This window comes from Alosa sapidissima, chromosome 14, assembly GCF_018492685.1.
Source record: "Alosa sapidissima isolate fAloSap1 chromosome 14, fAloSap1.pri, whole genome shotgun sequence".
In the NCBI taxonomy this organism is placed as follows: Eukaryota; Metazoa; Chordata; class Actinopteri; order Clupeiformes; family Clupeidae; genus Alosa; species Alosa sapidissima.
Window position 1 is genome coordinate 15,966,045 of NC_055970.1, and position 20,084 is coordinate 15,986,128.

Sequence of the window (20,084 nt, forward strand, 5' to 3'; positions counted from 1 at the left end):
TCTGCCTCGGACCACACAATTGCATTATGCATAGCTTTGGTGACCAGTGGGAATGGCAGGGCCATCAAGTTCTAGCAGCTTAGGATCATTATGGACCAAACCACCTTAGTATGTTTATGGACCAAAACATGTCATTGACCATATTTTCATGTAGTTTGAATGCACTTGATGAACATTTTTAAATATATTAATTAAATTGTCATTGTGGGTACAGGTCATTTGTGACAGGACATTTGTGTGTCTGTATGTGTATGTAATTCCCTAAAAAATCACAAGGTGTCAGTCTTGGCCTTGGTAGATATGGGATCCTGAAGGAGGACATCAAAAGCTTTTAATCATATTTTACATGTATCCCCACTGTGTAACTGGGAAAAATCAAAGCTGAATGTACTGTTACAGCAGTTCTGTGATTATGTACAGTTATCTGTCTTAACATTTGAACTGGATAATACATCTAAATGCACTAAGTACATAAACATACCTTAACAAATAACAGTGGACTGCCTGTTCATGCAACAAAAAAAAAATCATTTTCCCCTCTACAGAAGTGAAGAATTATTACCTTTCTCCTACAAAGGTAATCATTTTACTTTACTTTTGGGATAACAGGTATAAACAGATCAAAGAGTAGCACTTAATCATATTTCCCACTTTTGGCAGTCAAATGGTGATGTGGAATTGTGCTCCAATACCCTAGGATCTCCATTGTATTATCATTCATAGAACAAATGTTTAATGTATCTAGACAAGCAATGGTCTACTATGGTGTGTAAAGATGACAAAAATGTAGTGCAGTGCAATTGATTTTTTAAAACATATCAAAGAAAATATTTATGAAAGGAACAACTGCACATCTTGCTAAATCTGTGATCTGTGTTTTCCTCAGCTACATAGTGAGGCAAGAGGTTGGATGTGTTTTTGAATATAGCTCACAAAAAGCACTACACATTTATACAGCGTGAGATAAAGCATTACAGCCAACCTAAAGTTTAAACGTAATTTTCTATTGTGTAATAAGTGCTGGTATAATCCTCGTTTGCAAGAGGGAGCTGGGTTTGATACAGTCTAGTCTCTCTCTCCGAAACAGAACCGAACAAATTACAGTATGTACTGGGTCAATGTTTTCGTTTTTTTTTGTTAAAGTGCATGGTAATGGTAATTCATAATATAAACTTAGGAGGGGATATTAAACAGCACTGTATATTAAGAACCACAAAAATAAATAAATACATAAAAAGACATGAGTAATGCTTAAGTATTATTTTCATATTAACAATAAAATGTCACAACAAATTTCATTGCACATTGCCACATCATAAGCATTAATGGTCTGAACAGGAATTGGGCATGGTGTTTTCCGGGTCTTTCCACAGGAGTAAGGATGACCCATATGACATAAGGAATGATAGGCTTGTATTTGTACTACTCTTTTGATGCAAGTGTTCAACTAAGTGAAAAAAAAAACACCCTCTCAAATGAGAAGTATTGTGTCCATGTCATTCACGGTCTAGTGCATCCGTGGACAGTTTATTTAGAAGTAGTCCTTGGGTAGTAGGATTGCTGAGCAGGAAAGGCTTCCACCCGTGTTAGGTGTCCGGCGGTGTGTGGAGTCTGGCTGATGAGTTAAGGTGGAAGGAGAGGCGGTTTGAACGTGCAGGTCCCAGCGCAGTGACGAGGGGTCAGCATCTTGCATGAGAAGTGGTGAAGAGCATCATGAGCTTCTAGGGGAAACCATACTGATCACTTCATGTATCGACACACAATTGAATAATTTAATCTGTCAAACGTATCATTGACTGTCTATATCCTCAAAAACCTATTCCAGAATACCTACATTATGTGTCAGAATTAATTTAACAACATGAAGGGAAAAATGCAGCAAAAAGTGAAAGAGATCATTTTAAGAAAGGGGTTGAATCAAAACAATCATAATTTTCAGTGAAAACTTAGAAAGTAGCACTTGCATATATTCGTTACGTTATCTGAAATAAGTTCTCTTGAAACCAAAAAGTATGATTACCTTTCAGCTTCTGTTGAATTGCATAACGAGCTTTTCTCTCTTGGTCCAACTCGTTGCACAAAGTGTCTTCGTTTAAAAAGAATGAATATGATATTACTAGACTGTCAGTTAACATTTTTACTGATGATCAATGCTCTCTATATTAAAATTGAATGTTTATTGATACAATATTGTGACAATCAGTTGTCAGATGTTCTACTTCATCATAGAAAAGATATTCACAGTGTCACATCTTGGTTGTTCAATAGAAGTTTCTTTTTCTTTTTTTTGAACGACATAAAATCTATAAAAAATATTAGTCGAAAATATGCAAGTGTCACTTTTTTACATATCTTCATTATTCAGCAAACTGATACATATATACAATCTTCAATAAGTGCATTTCATTTCGGACTGACTACTCACCTCGAACAATCTGTAGCTGTTGTACCATTTCCTCTCGATATGACAGCTCTCTCTTCATCTGATCCTGAAAATTATCTGAGGAACAAATGTCCTTGAGATCCTTAATACATGGACAACATACCACTGTCATTATGGAGAAAATCTTGGGATAAGTTGAAAGTTTGTGGAGTTCTGCTCTTGGTCATAAAGAACTGCAGGTTGAATTATTTGCCTGTGGTGCTCTGATTATTCACCTTTTAAATTTTGAAATTCTCGCTCTAGCTTCTTCCTGAGCTCCACTTGCTCCACCAGCTGTTTTTGGAGCTCCTCTGTGGACATACGGAGAAACCCCATTCCAATGAGCCAATGGAAAAATTGCACTTTTGTATTTGAAGACTATAATAGTGTGTGTGATGTCTGTATGCTACTGAGACCTTGAATTTCCCCTGGGGATCAATAAAGTATCTATCTATCTATCTATCTATTTATCTATCTATCTATCTATCTATCTATCTATCTATCTATCAATAAAATGAAGAGTTTTTGAATGTTAAATGTAATTGACTGCACTAGTGTCTACATGCATAGTGGTCTCTGCTGTGTGTGAGGCGAGCATTAACAGTTAAATCCCTGTGTTTTCAAGCATGCTGTTGCAAGATAATTAGGACAATAGCCTCAGGCTTAACGTTAACATCTGAGAATACAAAGGGGAATCTGCGATGTTAACACAGAGTGTGAAAGAGATGGAGGTCCTTATAAGATATCTTTGTATCTTTTAATTTATCACAATATATTGTACTTATACTGGTTTACCACAATGACATGCAATAGCTGCATCCAACAATGTAATGTATGCAATAAGATGTTAATTTAGAAACTGCATAGTATTATCAAATAACTATCATACGTTAAATACATGAATATGAATTTACCGATTAACATGAGACATGTTTTGACACAAACTTTGTGAGCAATAAATAGACCTGTTCGTCTGTATTCCTATTACACATCTTAGGCTATTATTTAAGTAGTGGATACTTAGTAGTGGATACTTATTTGCCATAATTTATTATTTATTGTCTTCCTTTTAAAACTATATTACAATGACCTATTGTTTACAGTCAAAGCGTGGTTTATTCATTAAGGAAAACAGTCCGTAGGCCTACCTTTCGCCATATTTTCAATGCCTTTTCCAGTTCTGGGTACCTCATCGCGCATCGCCTCGTCACCTGTGCCACATGCATATGAATTATTATCATTAAAGGTTTCCGATGCTTAGACCACATATAGATGTAATCCACACTGTATGACAGTGTTCAGACTTACTCGAGCTGTCTTTGGATACATCGTAGGTTTTCTGCAAATCAGATTCGTCCTCCGTTGGAATGACGCTTTGCTTAATTGAATCTTTTCATGTCAAATTATAAAAAGGCTCAATAAATATTAGTGCGCACTGTAAAGTCAGAAATACAAAAACCTTTATAGTGATATTATTACCAATGGTCTCCCGCGGACTCTGGGGAAATTTGGATACTAAATGAGATGCTGTAGACGAGAGCAGGTGTCCATCCTTTTCATGGGCATACACCTGCAGCAACCAAATGAAAAAAAAAAGGAAATGTAACGTAATTAAATGCAACTTTTTATTTTACTAACCATGGCGGTAGAATTGTCACAATTATTGTAATCCACTTCCACGTCATTCATAATCAAATTCGAGTTATCATCTCAGGTTTACATGAGAGAGGGTAGTAGGCTATGCGCACAATGGCTGTAATTTGTGTCAGTGACAACAAAGAGAGTCCGCCAATCCCTTTCATCAAAATAAACTGAAAATTATCCCCCATTTTAACCCAATTTGCCTCAAGTAGCCAAGGCTTATGATCATTCTTAAGATAAAAAAAAAAAAACTAAATGTTTTTTTCAAATAGGCTACCGGATTAGCCTCCCATGACATTAATTGGGACAAAGGTGAAATTAGTTCAAAACTACTGGTCTTATTTATTGACACATTCACTGGAAGTATAAGAATTAGATTTTACTGCATTGCCCATAGCTTAGTTGAATGTGTTATATTATTATTTAAAGTATATTTAAAGTAGGCTTATATTAGAGAATCACACACACGTTGGTTTCCGTGAGGATACTCACTTCGTACACCACAGCATCTTTACTCTCTGGCACGTGCTTGCTCAGCCGCTCGTCATCAGATGACCCCGCCTCGCTGAACAAAACTCTCTGGGGATCATCCGGTTGCTGTGTTGGTCGAGTCTCCGAATCTTCACTTTCATCGGGATTGGCCTGAGACGAGATCCGCCCCTGGGGACTGTGATGATCTTCAACGGAAAGTTGAATTGACTCTTCATCTTCTGGTAATTTATTCGATTCCACGTCAACATCCGGGTCTTCTCCACTGTCAACGTCTGGAGAGATGGAGCGGTAACTGGAACTTTCACTGACAAAGTCAGGTGATAGGTAACCTGAACGAGCCCCTGTATATGCCTCCCTGTTGCCGTATAGTTTAGCAATGCTCTCAGCGTCTTTCACAACTGGCCTGAAAGCAGATATGTAGCTCACCTTTCGAGGCGTGCTGGGATGTCCCTCCGTTGACCTGGCCTCGTCCCCAGACTTTTCCTCTTCGTTCCTCGTGGACTGAGAACTTGAGCAGCGCTCACTATCAAAGAGGCTGTCTTTGGGTGTGATGGAGCCTCGATCATTTTGGTCAGATAGTTCGGTCTCACTTTGTCGCGTGGAAATGATATCTGTATGCGGTTTGGGCTGTGGTTGTGGATATGACATTGGTAGGCCGCCTGCCGTGGGCCAAAACATAGGGAAGGATGGGTAAATATTGTCCTTTACTCCTGGCCAAAACACACCTGGAACGTTGGTCTTATTTTGGTCTGCAATACCGTCGTCCTTCTTATGACACAATCCAAATGTAGGGAATCCATAGGGATGTGGAAAGATTGGTGGTGGGATCTTCTGTAGTACCCCAAATCCTTTGCTGGGCACAGGGATGACAGGATAGTTGCGTACACTGTTGGTCAAACCGAGAGCACCGCGATCGTCTTCACAGCGTAGGGTTTTGTGCGGAACCTCGGGTGAACTAGTTTGCGTAATGTTGCTGGAGGCTGCATGGGACTTTAGAGAAGAGGACATTTCTGACCCACTAAGTGGCATCGTCCTTTTCCGGCTCCCGCCGTTAAACATGGCCTTCACGTCCTCCCAAGCATGACTCACGTCATCGGACGCGCTCTTGTCGGTGAGTTTCAGGTGGCGTCTCCATGAATTGAAGTTTGCTGCGTCTGGTTGTGTGTATTTAGATTCAGGTGTACGATGGGAGTGAAAGATAAATTTGTTCGGAGAAAAATACATATTACAGTAGGAGCACTTGATACATTTTGCTCTTGAGCTGTTATATCGAGCTGGAATGAAACTACCCCTGCTTCCCCATGCGCACTCGTGAGAGACGTCAAATGCAAAATTTTCAGGCAATTTCGGTGGCGCATGGGCCCCAAGGAAGGATTTACAGAGCCTCTCTGCCTCGCGCTTGGTTATCATCCCGCAGCGTCTGGATGAGATGGGCATCGCCCCCGCCCGCCTCAGAATCTCGAGCTGAACCGGGGTGCACTGCACACAAGTGATCCCAAGAGCGACGCGTCGGTTGTGTATCTCGTTATAGCTGTAGTTCTTCAAGAGTGTGTTAGATATCTGAGCCAAACAAAGCCTTTCTTGCCCATCTATCACCAAAGAAACTATAGGCACTCCGTATAATGCAGTCTCACTGACTTGATTCGGCTTAAGAGAATTGGAGCTAGAATAGGGTTGCAGTTCCTGTTTTGAATTTGGGGAAGAGCTGGAATCTCGTCCCGCTGGCAACTGGCCGGGTATTGGCTCCATTCCTGGAGATCTGATTAAGGGTAAAAAAAAGAGAAGGTTATTGGAATAATTAAATATCCCACCACATAGGCCAAAGGTTGAACGTTTTATTAGTATTATTTTTTAAATTAAGTTTACTAGAAACTATTATCTACTGTGATAGCTACTGTGATAACTGTGTTATTAGTATTTTATTTCAGACCAATAAACAATAGTAAGAAATATGCATTTACTGTAATATTCAAACAGTCAGACTACGCTTGGTATGCTAATAATCACAATTTCGTCATTGTTTGTCTGGTTAATATAATTATAAGCACATCCTTTCAAATAGTTTATCAAGAGGCAATTGTACCTGGAAATCTCGATTTTTTTAGACGTAGACTTTAGAAATATTTCCTGTGAGCTGTCAATGTCAGCCCTGCCGCTTTGTCAAAACTTTTATCACATAAATGTTTCAGATGTTTTCGTTTTTAATGTTTTACGTATTTAAAGTATAAAGAATTGTGAGTCAGACCTTTTCGACGTCTTTAAATCGGCTCTGAGACTAGAGTGATTACTTAAGCGCCTACTTAACGGCCTAATACGCAAAAGAACAGAAGGAAAGGGTTCTTTAGCTCCGTCAATGAGCTTATCGGAGAGGAGAAGACAACTAAGCCGATTTCCTTGTTATTACACAGGGTTTTCCTAATTTCTAATAGAATATAATATAACTTATACTTTTAAAAACAGCAATTTAAACTATGAAAACATGCTTTAGTTTTTTGACACCTGACACTGAAAATGCCCTCCGAGTTTAGAGGCAACTTCGGGCACATTGGAGGTAATCTTGCTCACCATCATTAAAAGTATTAGCCTAGGTCTTGATATTTCCTCATAATCTTCGGTAATCATTTTTCCGACAGTCTATCGAAGACATCGAAGTCATTTTGTCATATTATACAATACATCAATTACCTGAAATGTTAATGATATCGATCTTAACTTACCTTTATCTCTGAGGAAAGAATGCTGTAAAATGTGACTTAGTTACATCAAAAAGAATGAGCAAGTCGTCACTTGGTCGTTCGAAATAATAAATATGGAGGTACGTCTTGGCTCAGTGTCATTCAAATATCCTCCTCTCTGCGTGCTACTGTGCAAAGACTTCCATACTCCATGGCTGTTCGGCATTGAGTGAGAAATGTAGGAAGATTGACCACATGTCAGTCCAGAAGCCGTCGCCACTCCTCAGCAGACTGAATACGTTACAGCACAGAAGAGCGAGCTAAAATAACTGCAAGGCACACCCACATCGCACGACCATGTCCGTATTAACTATTTGCCTGCGGGACGTACGATAGTCACGGGAACCCTGTTTGAATTCAGATGTGTCTGAGGAGGAGGACGAAGAACACGGGAATCGTTAAATGTTAACGATGATTAAGATATACTTTTCAAAACAATTATGAGGCGTTGAATAATTACACTTTGGGTTAGTGCGTAAAGACCAAGTGCTATGCACAAAACCGCTTTAGAGAGGTGCGTAAACAGACTTTATTTTTAAGAGACTTTTCAATTATTAACATTGTTAATGATGACTTTAAAAGTTTGGCATAGTTAATGTCTTTTAAAGACATACCCTAACAGTATTTATAAGTATTACATCAAGTGTAACCTATATGTCAAACTCATTTCTGAGAGGCAAAATGTTCTACCATAAAATATTTTTCCAATGTATGAAATGCAAACAAATGATTAAAAAAAGCCACTGAAGTAAAATCGATGGCGACAAAATGTCAGACTTTGTCAGGGTACATGACCATCTGTACTAATTTTCGAGGACGCAAATCAATTTGGAATTTCAGCACAGTCTTTTTTTTATTATTTGGAAAATGTATGGAACTGCATGTTATATGATTATATATGTTGCCTCTTTTGAAATATGCATTTTTTATTTGGTGGGGTCATGACGACCCCAGGGCATGTTTCCTGTCATAAAACCCATCACTCCATTTCTCATGCTCTCCAAATAATGGTCCCTAAATGCAGCAAATTTGTTTAACACACAGGGCGCGGAGCAAGCGGATAGTGTGTACAAGCACAGTGATATATTACAGCAAATGAGTGAGGGTGGAGAGGGAACCTTATATGATCAGATTAACTATTTATAAGGTGATCAATGCCCCGCAGTTAACCCCTCTACGACTCATTCTTGGATATCGATACCTTGTCCTGATAGTATCGCTCTTTAGTTTTCTTGCCAAACAAAATAGGCAAACCAATTTAACACACAGGCTAAACATCTCCAAATATACTCTACGAACATACATTATACATATCTAATGAAACACGCTGAATTAATTATTGTTTCTTAAATATGTTGAGTAAAAAATGTGCTGCTAACTTGCATTTGCACTGCATTTTTGTTTGAAAGCATATTTCATAGCACGGTGGTGAAAGCAGTCATAACAAATAGCCAAAATTAGTGGACAATAATATGACAAATGGCCTATTAATTATGTGTCACGATCAAAACTGGCGCACATTTGAAAGGCCCCTTAAACGTATGAACTGTCCGACGAAAAGTTTTGAGTAATCTGTAATTAATCATTCTGCCCGGTCCAAAATGTGAACAATTACTCTAAACAAATGCGCGTTAATAGCGTCCACAAACGCCCCGCGGGCACGCTGCACCCGAGCTTCAACCGTGATTGCGCTACCAGAAGGTGCACGCTGCTGCGTGCGTTATTGACTTGGGACCATTTTGAACGTGACGTTACAGCATGCTTGATTTAATGGAGAACTAAACGATTTATACATCCTTAAGTGCACTGTTAATTACCTTAAGATACAGACCATGATATTTTTTTTATATTTTATGTCTTTCCACAGTCATTGTTATTGCGCGCTGCATTGGCCAATATTAATAGTGTCTTGAACGCACATAGACCTGGCATGATCCCTGTACGCCATCAGATGGGCTTATTGCAATATTGATGGTGAAGGAAACTTTAACCTGATCTGTTCTGGTCGTGTCATCTTTCACAATCAAGAGGCTTTTCTCCAGCCCACAATAATTACAATTTATTCTGTAATTATTCTTTTCTTTTAAATTATTTACAACGCTCCAACTAAATGCGTCTTTGTTGCCATTTATTCTCGAGAAACAGGAGCTCACGTGTGCTACAACAATCCATTTATGAGTTCAGCGCAGGTACAGACACACAACACCACGCCCGCTTTTAATTAGATATTTTAGCGGTAATTTTAGTCGAGGCCTTTTATCACACTTGGCTACCCCTCAATAGTTTTTCGAGTATATTATGTGAGACACATCTGTGTGTAAACAATCGGTATAAGACAGACACCGCTTTAAAATATTTAAATGTCTCTAAGTCATCGAAATGACGTTTCCACAAAGAAAGTCTGAGGCTATAGATGGCTATACGTCTATCTTTAATGATGAATTACCACCCTTGGCTAGTGAAAACTCAAACTGCAGGCTAAATGTTAAATTACCTATTGAACACTTGCGTAGCTAACAGACGATGGTATTGTACATTAGATGTAAGCTATTTCAGAAATCTGTTTTTAATTTAGCTCCACAAAAGTTAACATTTGTAAAGTTTATCTGTTTAGCCCACATTAATTAGGCTCAAACCATGGACAAGATGCAAAATTAACAATCAGGATTAAAAATACAGAATATATAATGAAAATTGTATAATGGTATACAATGAGAAAAATCCGAAGACATAGTAGCATTTTTGTCACTGAATAAAATGTTTTGGCTTTAAGAGGCAGGTGAGCCTAAGGTAGGACTGAACGTTAATTAATTAATGTGTCCTCTCCGAGAGGAGCGAATACAATGCCAAGGGACTCTCCTTTTCAGAGAGCAGCTATTAAAGGCCAACCTCCCACATTGTTAAAATGATAAAGTTATTAACATGGCCAGTTTCATTGCCTTGTCGCTAAGCATTAGCTCGCTCGTGTTAAAGTGAAGGTAGTGGGAGTTATTACAGCTTGAGTTTAGGTGCACCACCCCACTATCCTAATACATCAGGATGCTAAAGCTCATCCTGGATAGCGTGTGACTCTACTCTGGGTTCTGAATGGGTCTCAGTTAAGTCTGTTGCTATTTGGGTTCGCACATGCCCATATCAAGTGTTGTTTCATGCACATAATGACACGCTGAGATACGCGCACATGACGCAGGCGTGGTGTCAATCAGCACCTTCAGAGGAAACGCCTGCGTGCGCGCGCGCTCACATATACACACACACACACACACAGTGCAAAAACAGTGTGGATAGGTGGCGTTGGTTTGTGAAGTATCTGATGTACTTCACCAGGAATAAATATCCCTAATTAAAGGAAACTTTTTTTCAACGCGGATAATTTCAGGACAGGCGTTGAGCATTTACCTCATGGGCCCGTCAGTCCACAAAAAACCTTCATGTAAATCTTAACTACGCATAATTGGCAGAGGCAAGCAACAATCTCACTCTCTCTTAGGAAAAAAACAAAACAATAAGACTGCCTGTATGAGCGCTGTGCTGTTAAACCTTGACCCCAATTAATTTCATTTTTAATGGTAAACATCAGCACCTTTTATAATGATATTTTTTCAGGTGTGCTGAAGTCAGATCGTTCAAATGGAGATAAACTGTACCAATTGTTTAAAAGGGAATGTTTGTTCTAGCCTTGACATCTCATAGCGTATGTCATGTATTGAGCTGGTGACATTTCAATCACTGGACAAATAAATCAAGTGTCTTCACAAAAGTGGTGCTCATTTTGAGACTTAAAGCAAACTATCCCTTCCGATCAGATGACTAGATTGTAAGTGAAGACGCCCGGACACCTCACACCCCATCACCAGGCTGTTGTGCGACAGCGACGCACATGTGCGGGCAATTTGGAGGGTAACAGAAGGTTCATTTCCCCATCCCATAATTCATGTCCTCGCAAGTTGAATTAAGTAAAGGTCTTCTTATGGCCGATTTAAATCCAAATTCAATGTTTTATTACATCCGCCACGCTACATGTGTAAGGTTTGTAGGCCTACACCCAGCCTTTATAAAAACCGGACCACACATGTAAAAACATAAAAGGAGTTCTATTTCACATAAGGGGTTTCCGTCACGAAGGATGACAAGATAAGGCATTTAAAACATCCTTCATTTGAGCTTGATTTGACCTGCGCAACACGGTCCCTTTCCGAAGCGTAGAAATGAAAACCAGACGGTCGATAACAGAAGAGAGAGTATTGATCAGAGGACAAGTAAATGCACTAAACAGACTGGTCGCAAGATGGAAACAAGATGAACCAGGCGTCGTCTCTGTAGAGTAGGAACACATGATCTCATAAAACAGAAGGTTTCAAATCGAAATGGAGAGCTGTGGCCAACCAAGCCAGGACGCAGTGGTTAACATTTGTCCATTCATCAAGTTATATTATGAATGAAATATTAGGAAAATATATAATGCACTTTAAAAAACTTAAGACTTGAACCCTCACCCAAATCAGAGCTTGTGGGTGAGGATTGATTCTTAGATAGGAAGAGTGTTCCTTTTATTATTTATTATTTCGGTCAGTCCTGTAGTTTACTATGGAGTGGGCTCTCCAAATACTATTTAATGAACGGAAAGACCTGTCTGATGAGACTAATAGACACAAATAGAGGTGTTCAAAAGCATTTATTATTGGATGTCACACAAAAGAGCATCTCAGGATTCTCTTAAAACGATTTTTGTAATCAATTAACTTGGTGTATTGCACCAGATATCATTTTTCAATAATGGACCATGAAAACACATTCAACTGAACATCATCCAGGGTCACATCTGTCACATACAGGCTGTGCTTGAGACATTTGGCCTTCCTGGGGTACATCTCCACAAAACCAATGGATACAACAAGACATATGTAACAGATGAATTCAAGTTGGACTTTTAGGGTTTACAAATCATATAACTGTGAGCAACAATGCTGCTTTACAATATCACATTTTCTATGTGTAAGGCTATAACTAAACTGTATTTTATTACATAGCAAGAACTTCCATAAAGTGCATTTTCTTTTATTGCTGATGAAAAAAATATGGAATGCCTTTGCTAGAAAGAAAACAAAACTCAATATTGCCCATATTTGTTTCTGGCTTTGAGAATTAATCTACAGTAAAATTGGCAAAGCAGGGATTTTTGACATTATCCACAAATTAAAACAGGTGTTAAAACATACTATGTATTTTATGATGTGCAAATCTTCTGGGTCCTAAGAACTTTAACCGTTATCCTTCAACAGAGCAACTATCCCATATAAGAATGAACCCTTTGGTTTAAATAGGTATGGTTGACAGTAATGTGTTCAAGGCTTCAATTTTCAACAGATAATTTCTGAATTCAGATGAAAGTTGTGAAGTTTGATTGGCCAATATATCCGCATTTTGCTGCATTTCAGTGTGGTAGTATAGTAGTAGTAGTAGTAGTTCAGGAGTATAGTAGCGGTAATCAGAAATTAGACCTACTTTGGAATTATCTGGAGTGATTTAAAAGAGCTATTGACGAATAGCTTTGATAATACGACGATCGGTTCAAAAGCTAGTGTCTCTCACAAATGCCCATCATGCACCTTGATTTCTTTTGGGTTTGACCTTAGGGCTATATGACAGAAAGCCAGGAGATTTTTTCTGTCAGTGATCAGAGTTCTACCGTGAGGGAGTTGGTTGGTTGGTTTCAATAAAACTCTGTAACAGTAAAGTGCATTATTAACATGAGTCAATTACACACCTCAGTTTAATTGATGAAAATACTGACAAACCAAGACATGAATTCATTGGGGTGAAGTGACCAACTGAGGTGGTGGGGGGGGGGGGGGGGGGGGGGGGGGGGGGGCTTACACAGAGTTTTTAAATTTCACACATTTTTAGAAGTCCTCTAATGTGTATATATATATGATTCATGATTGTTTAAAAAAATACTGCAAAAGAAGTTAAAATAATATTATTCCATTAAATATGCTGTCATACAACAGCACATAACATACAAAAGCAGAATGAGGAATCATTTGAGCCACATACTTAAACATGGTGTGGTGGGATGACTTTAGCACTCCATCTCATGACTTGACGTCATCAGTTCCTCATGGTGGACAACAGAGCTCACTCACTCACTCACTCACAATTCAGTCATTTATCTGTCTTTTCTGGAGCCCAAGGTAATCTGAGCAGCACAAATGGACACCATAGTCCAGAGCTTGAGCTGTCCGGAAGCCCTTCCCCACGTCGCTCCTTCATAATCTCACAGAGGCAGCTTCCTGACACTCCAAGCTGGGCTTGGAGGGGAAAACGTGTGGCACCTCATCCTTCGGTATTGAGGGCTTTAGAGTCAAGACCAGGATAGGACTGTCCTCTTGTCTAACTGAGCTTGGTAGGGCTTTTTAAGTCCATGCTTCCTACTTGCGTTTGGCAGCCACTTAACTTGTGTGGAGCTGAGGAGGAAGGTTCTCTTTGCATTGTATCTGTCTCTGCCTGGATGCATCATGTGTAGTTGGGGGGTGGAATGTCCTTTCCATGTTCTTCTCCCTGTGAAGCACTTTGGTTGTAAATGTGCTATATAAATAAATCTTACTTATTTACTTATTTACTAATGACAGTAGCAGTGTGGTCACTCGTCAGACTATTGCTCCCTTAACATCTTTCACTGCGGGCAGAGTAAGCAGACAGAGTGAGCGGGCATCCAAAGAGGACTCTAGCCGGAGAGATCAGGCATGAGCACAGGCGTTGCTACGCTACAGACAGCTCACAGGCACACGATAATGCTAACGCTAATGCTCGCTACATTGCTGCCAACCAATAAAGCACGGTCGCTCAGGCGTCTGGAGTCCACCTAAAATGGCACTTTCCTACGGAAAAAAACAACGTAAAGCCAATCATCTTCACACGGTTACATCCTTTTAAGACGTTAGGGTCAACTGCACACTCTTACGCATTCCTCAAACGTTATATTAGTATGAAAAAAAAAGAACAACAACAACAACAGAAGATTGCGCATTTCCTAATCAGCTCAGTCATGGGAGCTCAATGTAACAGGCAAATACAAAGAGTTGGGTTGGAAGTGAAGTCCATCTCACAGTGTCAATGAGGAAAGGAAATGCTCATTTCTAGGGAACGCCCCAAAGTTCGGACATAATATAAAGTTCATGACAGGGAACAAATCTCATAATGGCCATGGCCTTGGCCAGATGGGAAGGGAAGTGTTGGCTGATTTCTATGTGCTTTGGCTCCTCTGCACCCCGGGGATAACAGGACTGGGGGATCCTGGGAAATCTTTCCCATAATTCCACAGGAGAACCCCGACGGTCCCTTAGGACATGTGGGCCTGGGCCTGCTGGGTCCTCCTCTCCTCCAGGCAGCAGCACACCCACATGGACACCACCTCCATGTTCCCGTCGTCGTAGAGCTGGACGAAGGCATGGTCCTGTGGAGGGACAAACACGTGAGTGACAGAGAGAGAGAGAGGTGGGGGGTCAGTTATGGTCAGGAAGAGACAGAGAGAGAGAAAGGTGCGGGGTTCAGGACTCAGGAATGGACAGAGAGAAAGAGAGAAATGGAAAGAAAGAAAGAAAGAAAGAGAACGAGCAAACGAGAGATGGAAAGAAAGAAAGAGAGAGCACGAGTGAGCAAGTGAGAGAGAGAGAGAGGGAAAGAAAGAAAGAACTAGCGAGTGAGAGAGAGAGAGAAAGAGGATGAGGTACATAGTAGAGGAAAGGGAGCTCACAAGAGTCACCCAAGCCAGCCAAGACAAGAGCAGCTGGATTAGGTTTAGCAGTGAAAGGACTAGCCATCAAACCCTCTAGTGTCTGCAGGGCAGCTGACAGTACTGCCACCTCCACAGAGCCACAGAGGTCACAGCAGGGACAAAGTGGAGTGTATATGTGTGTGAAACTGTGTATTTGTGTGTGTGTGTGTTTTAGGCCTGTGATGGGCAGATACATTAATTTCCAACATCAAGCGTAGGATTCAGACCAACACTGACACATCATGTTTTTAAATGAACTTGTCACCCCTTATTTCAGTGATAAAGGGTCTTTTGTACTGGTTGCAACAGAAAAGCAAATTGGTCAAAACGCCACCATCAGGGGGATGGGAAGAACACACACACACACACACACACACACACTGTCACAACCTTATTACAGCTCTACAGGTGTGCTGCACACGGGGTCCACCGCAATAATCATTTCAAATGAAGACAACATCTCCACAAGAACTAGAATCAAGATTAATGCCTAGACGTGTGTGTGTGTGTGTGTGTGTGTGTGCAATTGTCTGTGTACACACACACACACACACAATTATTGTCATAAATACAGTCAATGTCACTTTGATAAACCCAATTAGAGAATAGTATTAGCCATTTCTGCTGGATGAAAAAAAAAAAGATAAAACAGAGTGGCAAGGCCAGTGTCTGCTGTGAGGTGCAGAGGGAGAGTGAGAGCTGATGTGTCTGCTGGAGTGTGTGGGGGGTGAGCACGTCCTGGACACAAAGGCACGCCACGCCACTCAGGCCCTGACGGCCGCGGGTCCCGGGGACAGGCCGGCGCCGGCACCATCAATCCTGGTGTCCTTCTAATGGGCAGCGCCGCTTTGGATACACTGAGGTTAATTACGCTCATATCAGTGGGAGCATGCGGCCGCTCCTGGGCCTCACACGGACTAGGGCACCCATCTCATCCATCACCCGGAGAGGGGGGGGGGGGGGGGGGGGGGGGTTGGAGCGAGGGAGGGAGGGGGGAGGAGAGAGAGAGAAAGAGGGAGGGAGAGGAGAGAAGGCAGGGAGAGAGAGAGGAGAGGGAGAGGGGAGAGAGAGAGAGGAGAGGGAGAGGGAAGAGAGAGAGAGAAGGCGAGAAGGGAGGGAAAGAGAGGGAGGTTGGGGGAGAGAGAGAGAGATGGAAAGATGGAGGAAGGGAGAGAGAGGAGAGCCAGTGGGGGCCCAGATGAATGTCTTTAATATCCAGCAGTGAGCCGTGGCTGGACTGTGCTGCCCTTAACCCTAACAGACTGGCCACGTCTCTGCCCCAACCCTGATGAATCCTGATCCTGACCGGGAGACAGGGCTTCCTGCCATTTAATTCAGCTAAGCTCACTCTAATACACACACAGGACACTGCCAGTGTCCATTACATACACACCGCTCCATACTGCTAGCCCACTTTGTCTACAACTAAAACACGTACACACACACACACACACACACACACACACAAACAAACACACACATACATCAGTTTCAAATACACACACACACACACACACAGACAAACTCTCTCTATCTCACTCAGACGCACACACACACACACACACACTGGCCTGACTGGACTGTTGCGCTTGGCTGTGGTGCTCCTGGTGGCGATGGACAGGGTCAGGAGCTCCAGCTGGACAGTTGTGCCACTGTCCTGCCAGCCGCGAGGTCACACTTGGGCACCCCCCACAACAGCCCTCATCTGGGCAACCTACAGCCCCCCCACCACCACCACTCCAACATACAGCCTCTCCCCCAGCCCAGGAAGAGATAGAGCAACATGAAGCCAAAGCCATTAATTAAAACACCTGCTGCTGGAATGGAAACGCCATTCGGCCGGAGAGAGAGAACAACACAAATAAATACTTCTTAGTTATTAGCTCATTATCTGCCTCCTGCTTACCTCGTGTAGAGGAGGGGGAGAGAGAGAAAAAGAGAGAGAGAGTGTTGAGCAAGCAGACACATAAAGAGAGGAGAGGAGAGAGAACAGGGGAAAAACTCATTTTAAAGTGTGGCTACATTAATCACAGCACCATATCAAAGTGTGATAATCACCTGAATACTCTATTAAAATAAAACTGCCAACCCAGGGGAAATTTCACCTTACTCTTTAATTGTTTTGAGTCTTTTGATAGGCTTTTTAATCTAAGATTAATTTATGCAATTTTAAATAACTCTACATATGATTAATAAGCTTGAAAATTAAAAGGAGTCTAAAGCAATTATAACAAGTGGTTGGTCATCACCTCATTAGGTGGTGTTGGGGAAACGCAGCTGAGGAATGTGTGTGTGTGTGTGTGCGCGCGCATGTGCAGGGGATGGCTGAAATTAGACAGGAACGCAAGAGACAGAAAGGCAGGAAGGTGGCGAGGTCAGTGCAATAACTGGGTCTTTGCAGATTTGCATACTAATGAGATGATCCCTGTGGAAACAGTAGCATTGGTAATTCAATCCTGTGTGACTGTGTGTGTGTGTGTGTGTGACTGTGTGTGTGTGTGACTGTGTGTGTAACATTTACATCCATGCCCATATATGCTGATCTTTCTATTCAGTGTCCAGCCCAGAAGCAACACTCGTCCACTGGATTACAGGGGAGTATATTTCAGGCCAGAGCCTGTGCAAGTCAACCCTCAGAGTTCAGATGTGTGCGGCTGTCGGCGGTCAGTTCAAATACCCCCTAAAGAGCTCCAGCCTTTGTGGTGTGAAACAGTGCACTTGTCCAGAGCCTCTCGGATGGGGAGGGGACAGGCGGAGAGGGGCGGAGAGGAGAGGAGAGGAGAGGAAAGGGGGATGAGAAGAGACAAGAAGAGAAGAGAGTGTTTCATGTGTGGGGTGATGCTGCACTGGAGGGGAGACGGCCAAAAATACCACAAAGTCATCTTCCTGAAAGATAACCCACTGCATACTGCCAGACGTGCTCTCACACACTCACACACACACACACACACACACACATTCAAAAAGACATAGATCTTGTTTTAAGTACAACAAGACTGAAATTGAAGTCCAAGTAAAATATCTGCATGAACTGTGGATCTTTCAAATAAAAAAGTATGTATGGAGATGCGTTTAGGGGTTTGGAGGGTTCTTGACAGAATTGGGGGCGCGCTTTGCGTGTGTGTGTGTGTGTGTGTGTGTGTGAGCACTCCAGCGTTAGGACACTGGTCTCTTTTGTCCTGGGGAGGGGTGGTTGTGTGTGTGTGTGTGTGTGTGTGTGTGTCTGTGCGCGTCCCAGCTGGGCATGGGGTCTGCTGGGAGGAGAAGGACAAAGGTGCTAAAAGGCTGTGTGACAATGAAGTCCTCCTCAGGGGATGGCAGTGGAGTGGGGGCCGGCTGCTCACACACATGCACACACACACACGTCAATCAACCAACAATCACTCACACACACACACACACACACACACACACACACACACACACACACACACACACACACACACACACGTCAATCAACCAACAATCACACACTCACTTTCATATACAAACGGCCATGATACAAACATCCACAAAGATTGTCTCTGTCTCCACACTTACAAAATGGCATGCCGTCTTTCAAATATTATGCAACCACATGCACAGTTTCACATCAGCACACAACTACAAATAGTTTCATATCTATAATACACACTATAAACACTTTAAAAATCAGAAGGTGGGCAGGATTTGACCACCTTCTTACTGCCCCATTGTCAGTGTGTGTGTGTTTGTGTGTGTGTGTGTGTGTGTATTTTGGTCAAATTCACTAAATCAAACGTGGGCCTTCACATGATGGCATCATTAACCCAAATCCCTGGCCAACACTCCACAGACAAGCTGATAGAGTAGTTTGCCTAAGTACATTAACTGAGAAAACTCATACACACACACGCACGCATACACACACACACACACACACGCACGCACACACAAAAACACACCAGCACACACAAGTACACACAAACACACATACAGTGCCCATGTCCTTATAGACAAACACACACCAGGCTTCATGGCCATAGTCTGATGTGATGCATTGCTCTGTCGTCTTGGACAAGTAGAGGGACACACTTTGGTGGGTCTGCCACCGCCTCGGAGACATTAGCAGAGCCACGCTCAATTAAGCCTGAGCCGATCCTCTCCTGCACGATACCTCGCCGTTAATGATCACCCGTCATGGACCTGCACCGCCTCTGGAGCGCTGCGCCCTCACCACACACACACACACACATATTACTACACACGCACACATAAACACACATTATGCACACTGGTTCCAACACATACACACACACACACATATTACTACACACGCACACATAAACACACATTATGCACACTGGTTCCAACACACACACACACACACACACAGTAGAGACACACACAGAAGAGAGAGAACACCTACAGTAATCTAGGGACCTGCAGTTAAGAAAGGACAGATAAAAATGGTGGCAGTGCTGACAATAATGTGCTGGCATCCCCATGGTGTGGTGGCACCACCTGAAGACAGCCCATGCCATCCACAACACCACACCATCAACCACCTGCCAAAGTGACAAGGGAGGAGAGACAGCCACGTCGAAATCACCTCAATGCCTGGCTTGTCTTTCAGACTGCTATACGTATAGTGTGTGTGGCGCCGAAGAGACAATAACTATTAGTGGAGCCAGGGCGCTGCTTGAAACTCCTGCTGTGGTGATGGCATTACCATACAGATCAAATGTGTTGCGGAGTGTTAATATGTATGCAGAGAGGGGGTGGCGGCGGCGGCGGCGCACAGACAATCAGACGCAGCCACCGAGGCAGGGAGGCGCACAGTTCCGCTGCACTGACCTCATCTCACGCTCATCAGGCCCGCGGCCCCGGCACCAGCCGCCAGGCAAGCGGGCCTGCCACGGGATCCGCAAAACACACACACACACACACACAGGCACTCAGCTACACACACATGCATACACATCACATACACACACGCACAGATAGGCATTCAGCGACACACATGTGTACACATCACATACACACAGAGATAGGCATT

At 42.2% G+C, this 20,084-nt stretch overlaps 2 protein-coding genes across 5 annotated transcripts in view; both read right to left on the reverse strand.

Annotated features, from left to right (window-relative positions):
• Positions 1–358: 358 nt before the first annotated feature.
• skor1a (SKI family transcriptional corepressor 1a) lies at positions 359–7,345 on the reverse strand. Of its 3 annotated transcripts, none has more exons than XM_042062415.1 (9): positions 7,273–7,345; positions 4,556–6,314; positions 3,902–3,992; positions 3,731–3,811; positions 3,571–3,633; positions 2,659–2,733; positions 2,426–2,500; positions 2,021–2,086; positions 359–1,718 (listed from the first exon to the last, which is right to left on the reverse strand). In XM_042062415.1, exons 2-9 carry the CDS (start codon positions 6,302–6,304, stop codon positions 1,624–1,626), a joined length of 2,295 nt encoding a protein of 764 aa, XP_041918349.1. In that variant the 5' UTR covers positions 6,305–6,314; positions 7,273–7,345; the 3' UTR covers positions 359–1,623. The 3 variants fall into 3 exon arrangements, with proteins under 3 accessions (XP_041918349.1, XP_041918348.1, XP_041918350.1); XM_042062414.1 differs by having other exon boundaries at positions 359–1,721; XM_042062416.1 differs by lacking the exon at positions 2,021–2,086.
• Positions 7,346–11,946: 4,601 nt separating this feature from the next.
• Positions 11,947–20,084, reverse strand: part of map2k5 (mitogen-activated protein kinase kinase 5) — a 49,820-nt gene continuing 41,682 nt past the window's right edge. For both annotated transcript variants that reach the window (XM_042061435.1, XM_042061434.1), the window contains one exon: positions 11,947–14,746. In XM_042061435.1, the coding sequence (XP_041917369.1) occupies positions 14,633–14,746 (114 nt within the window). In that variant the 3' untranslated portion in view covers positions 11,947–14,632. The remainder of the gene's footprint in view (positions 14,747–20,084) is intronic.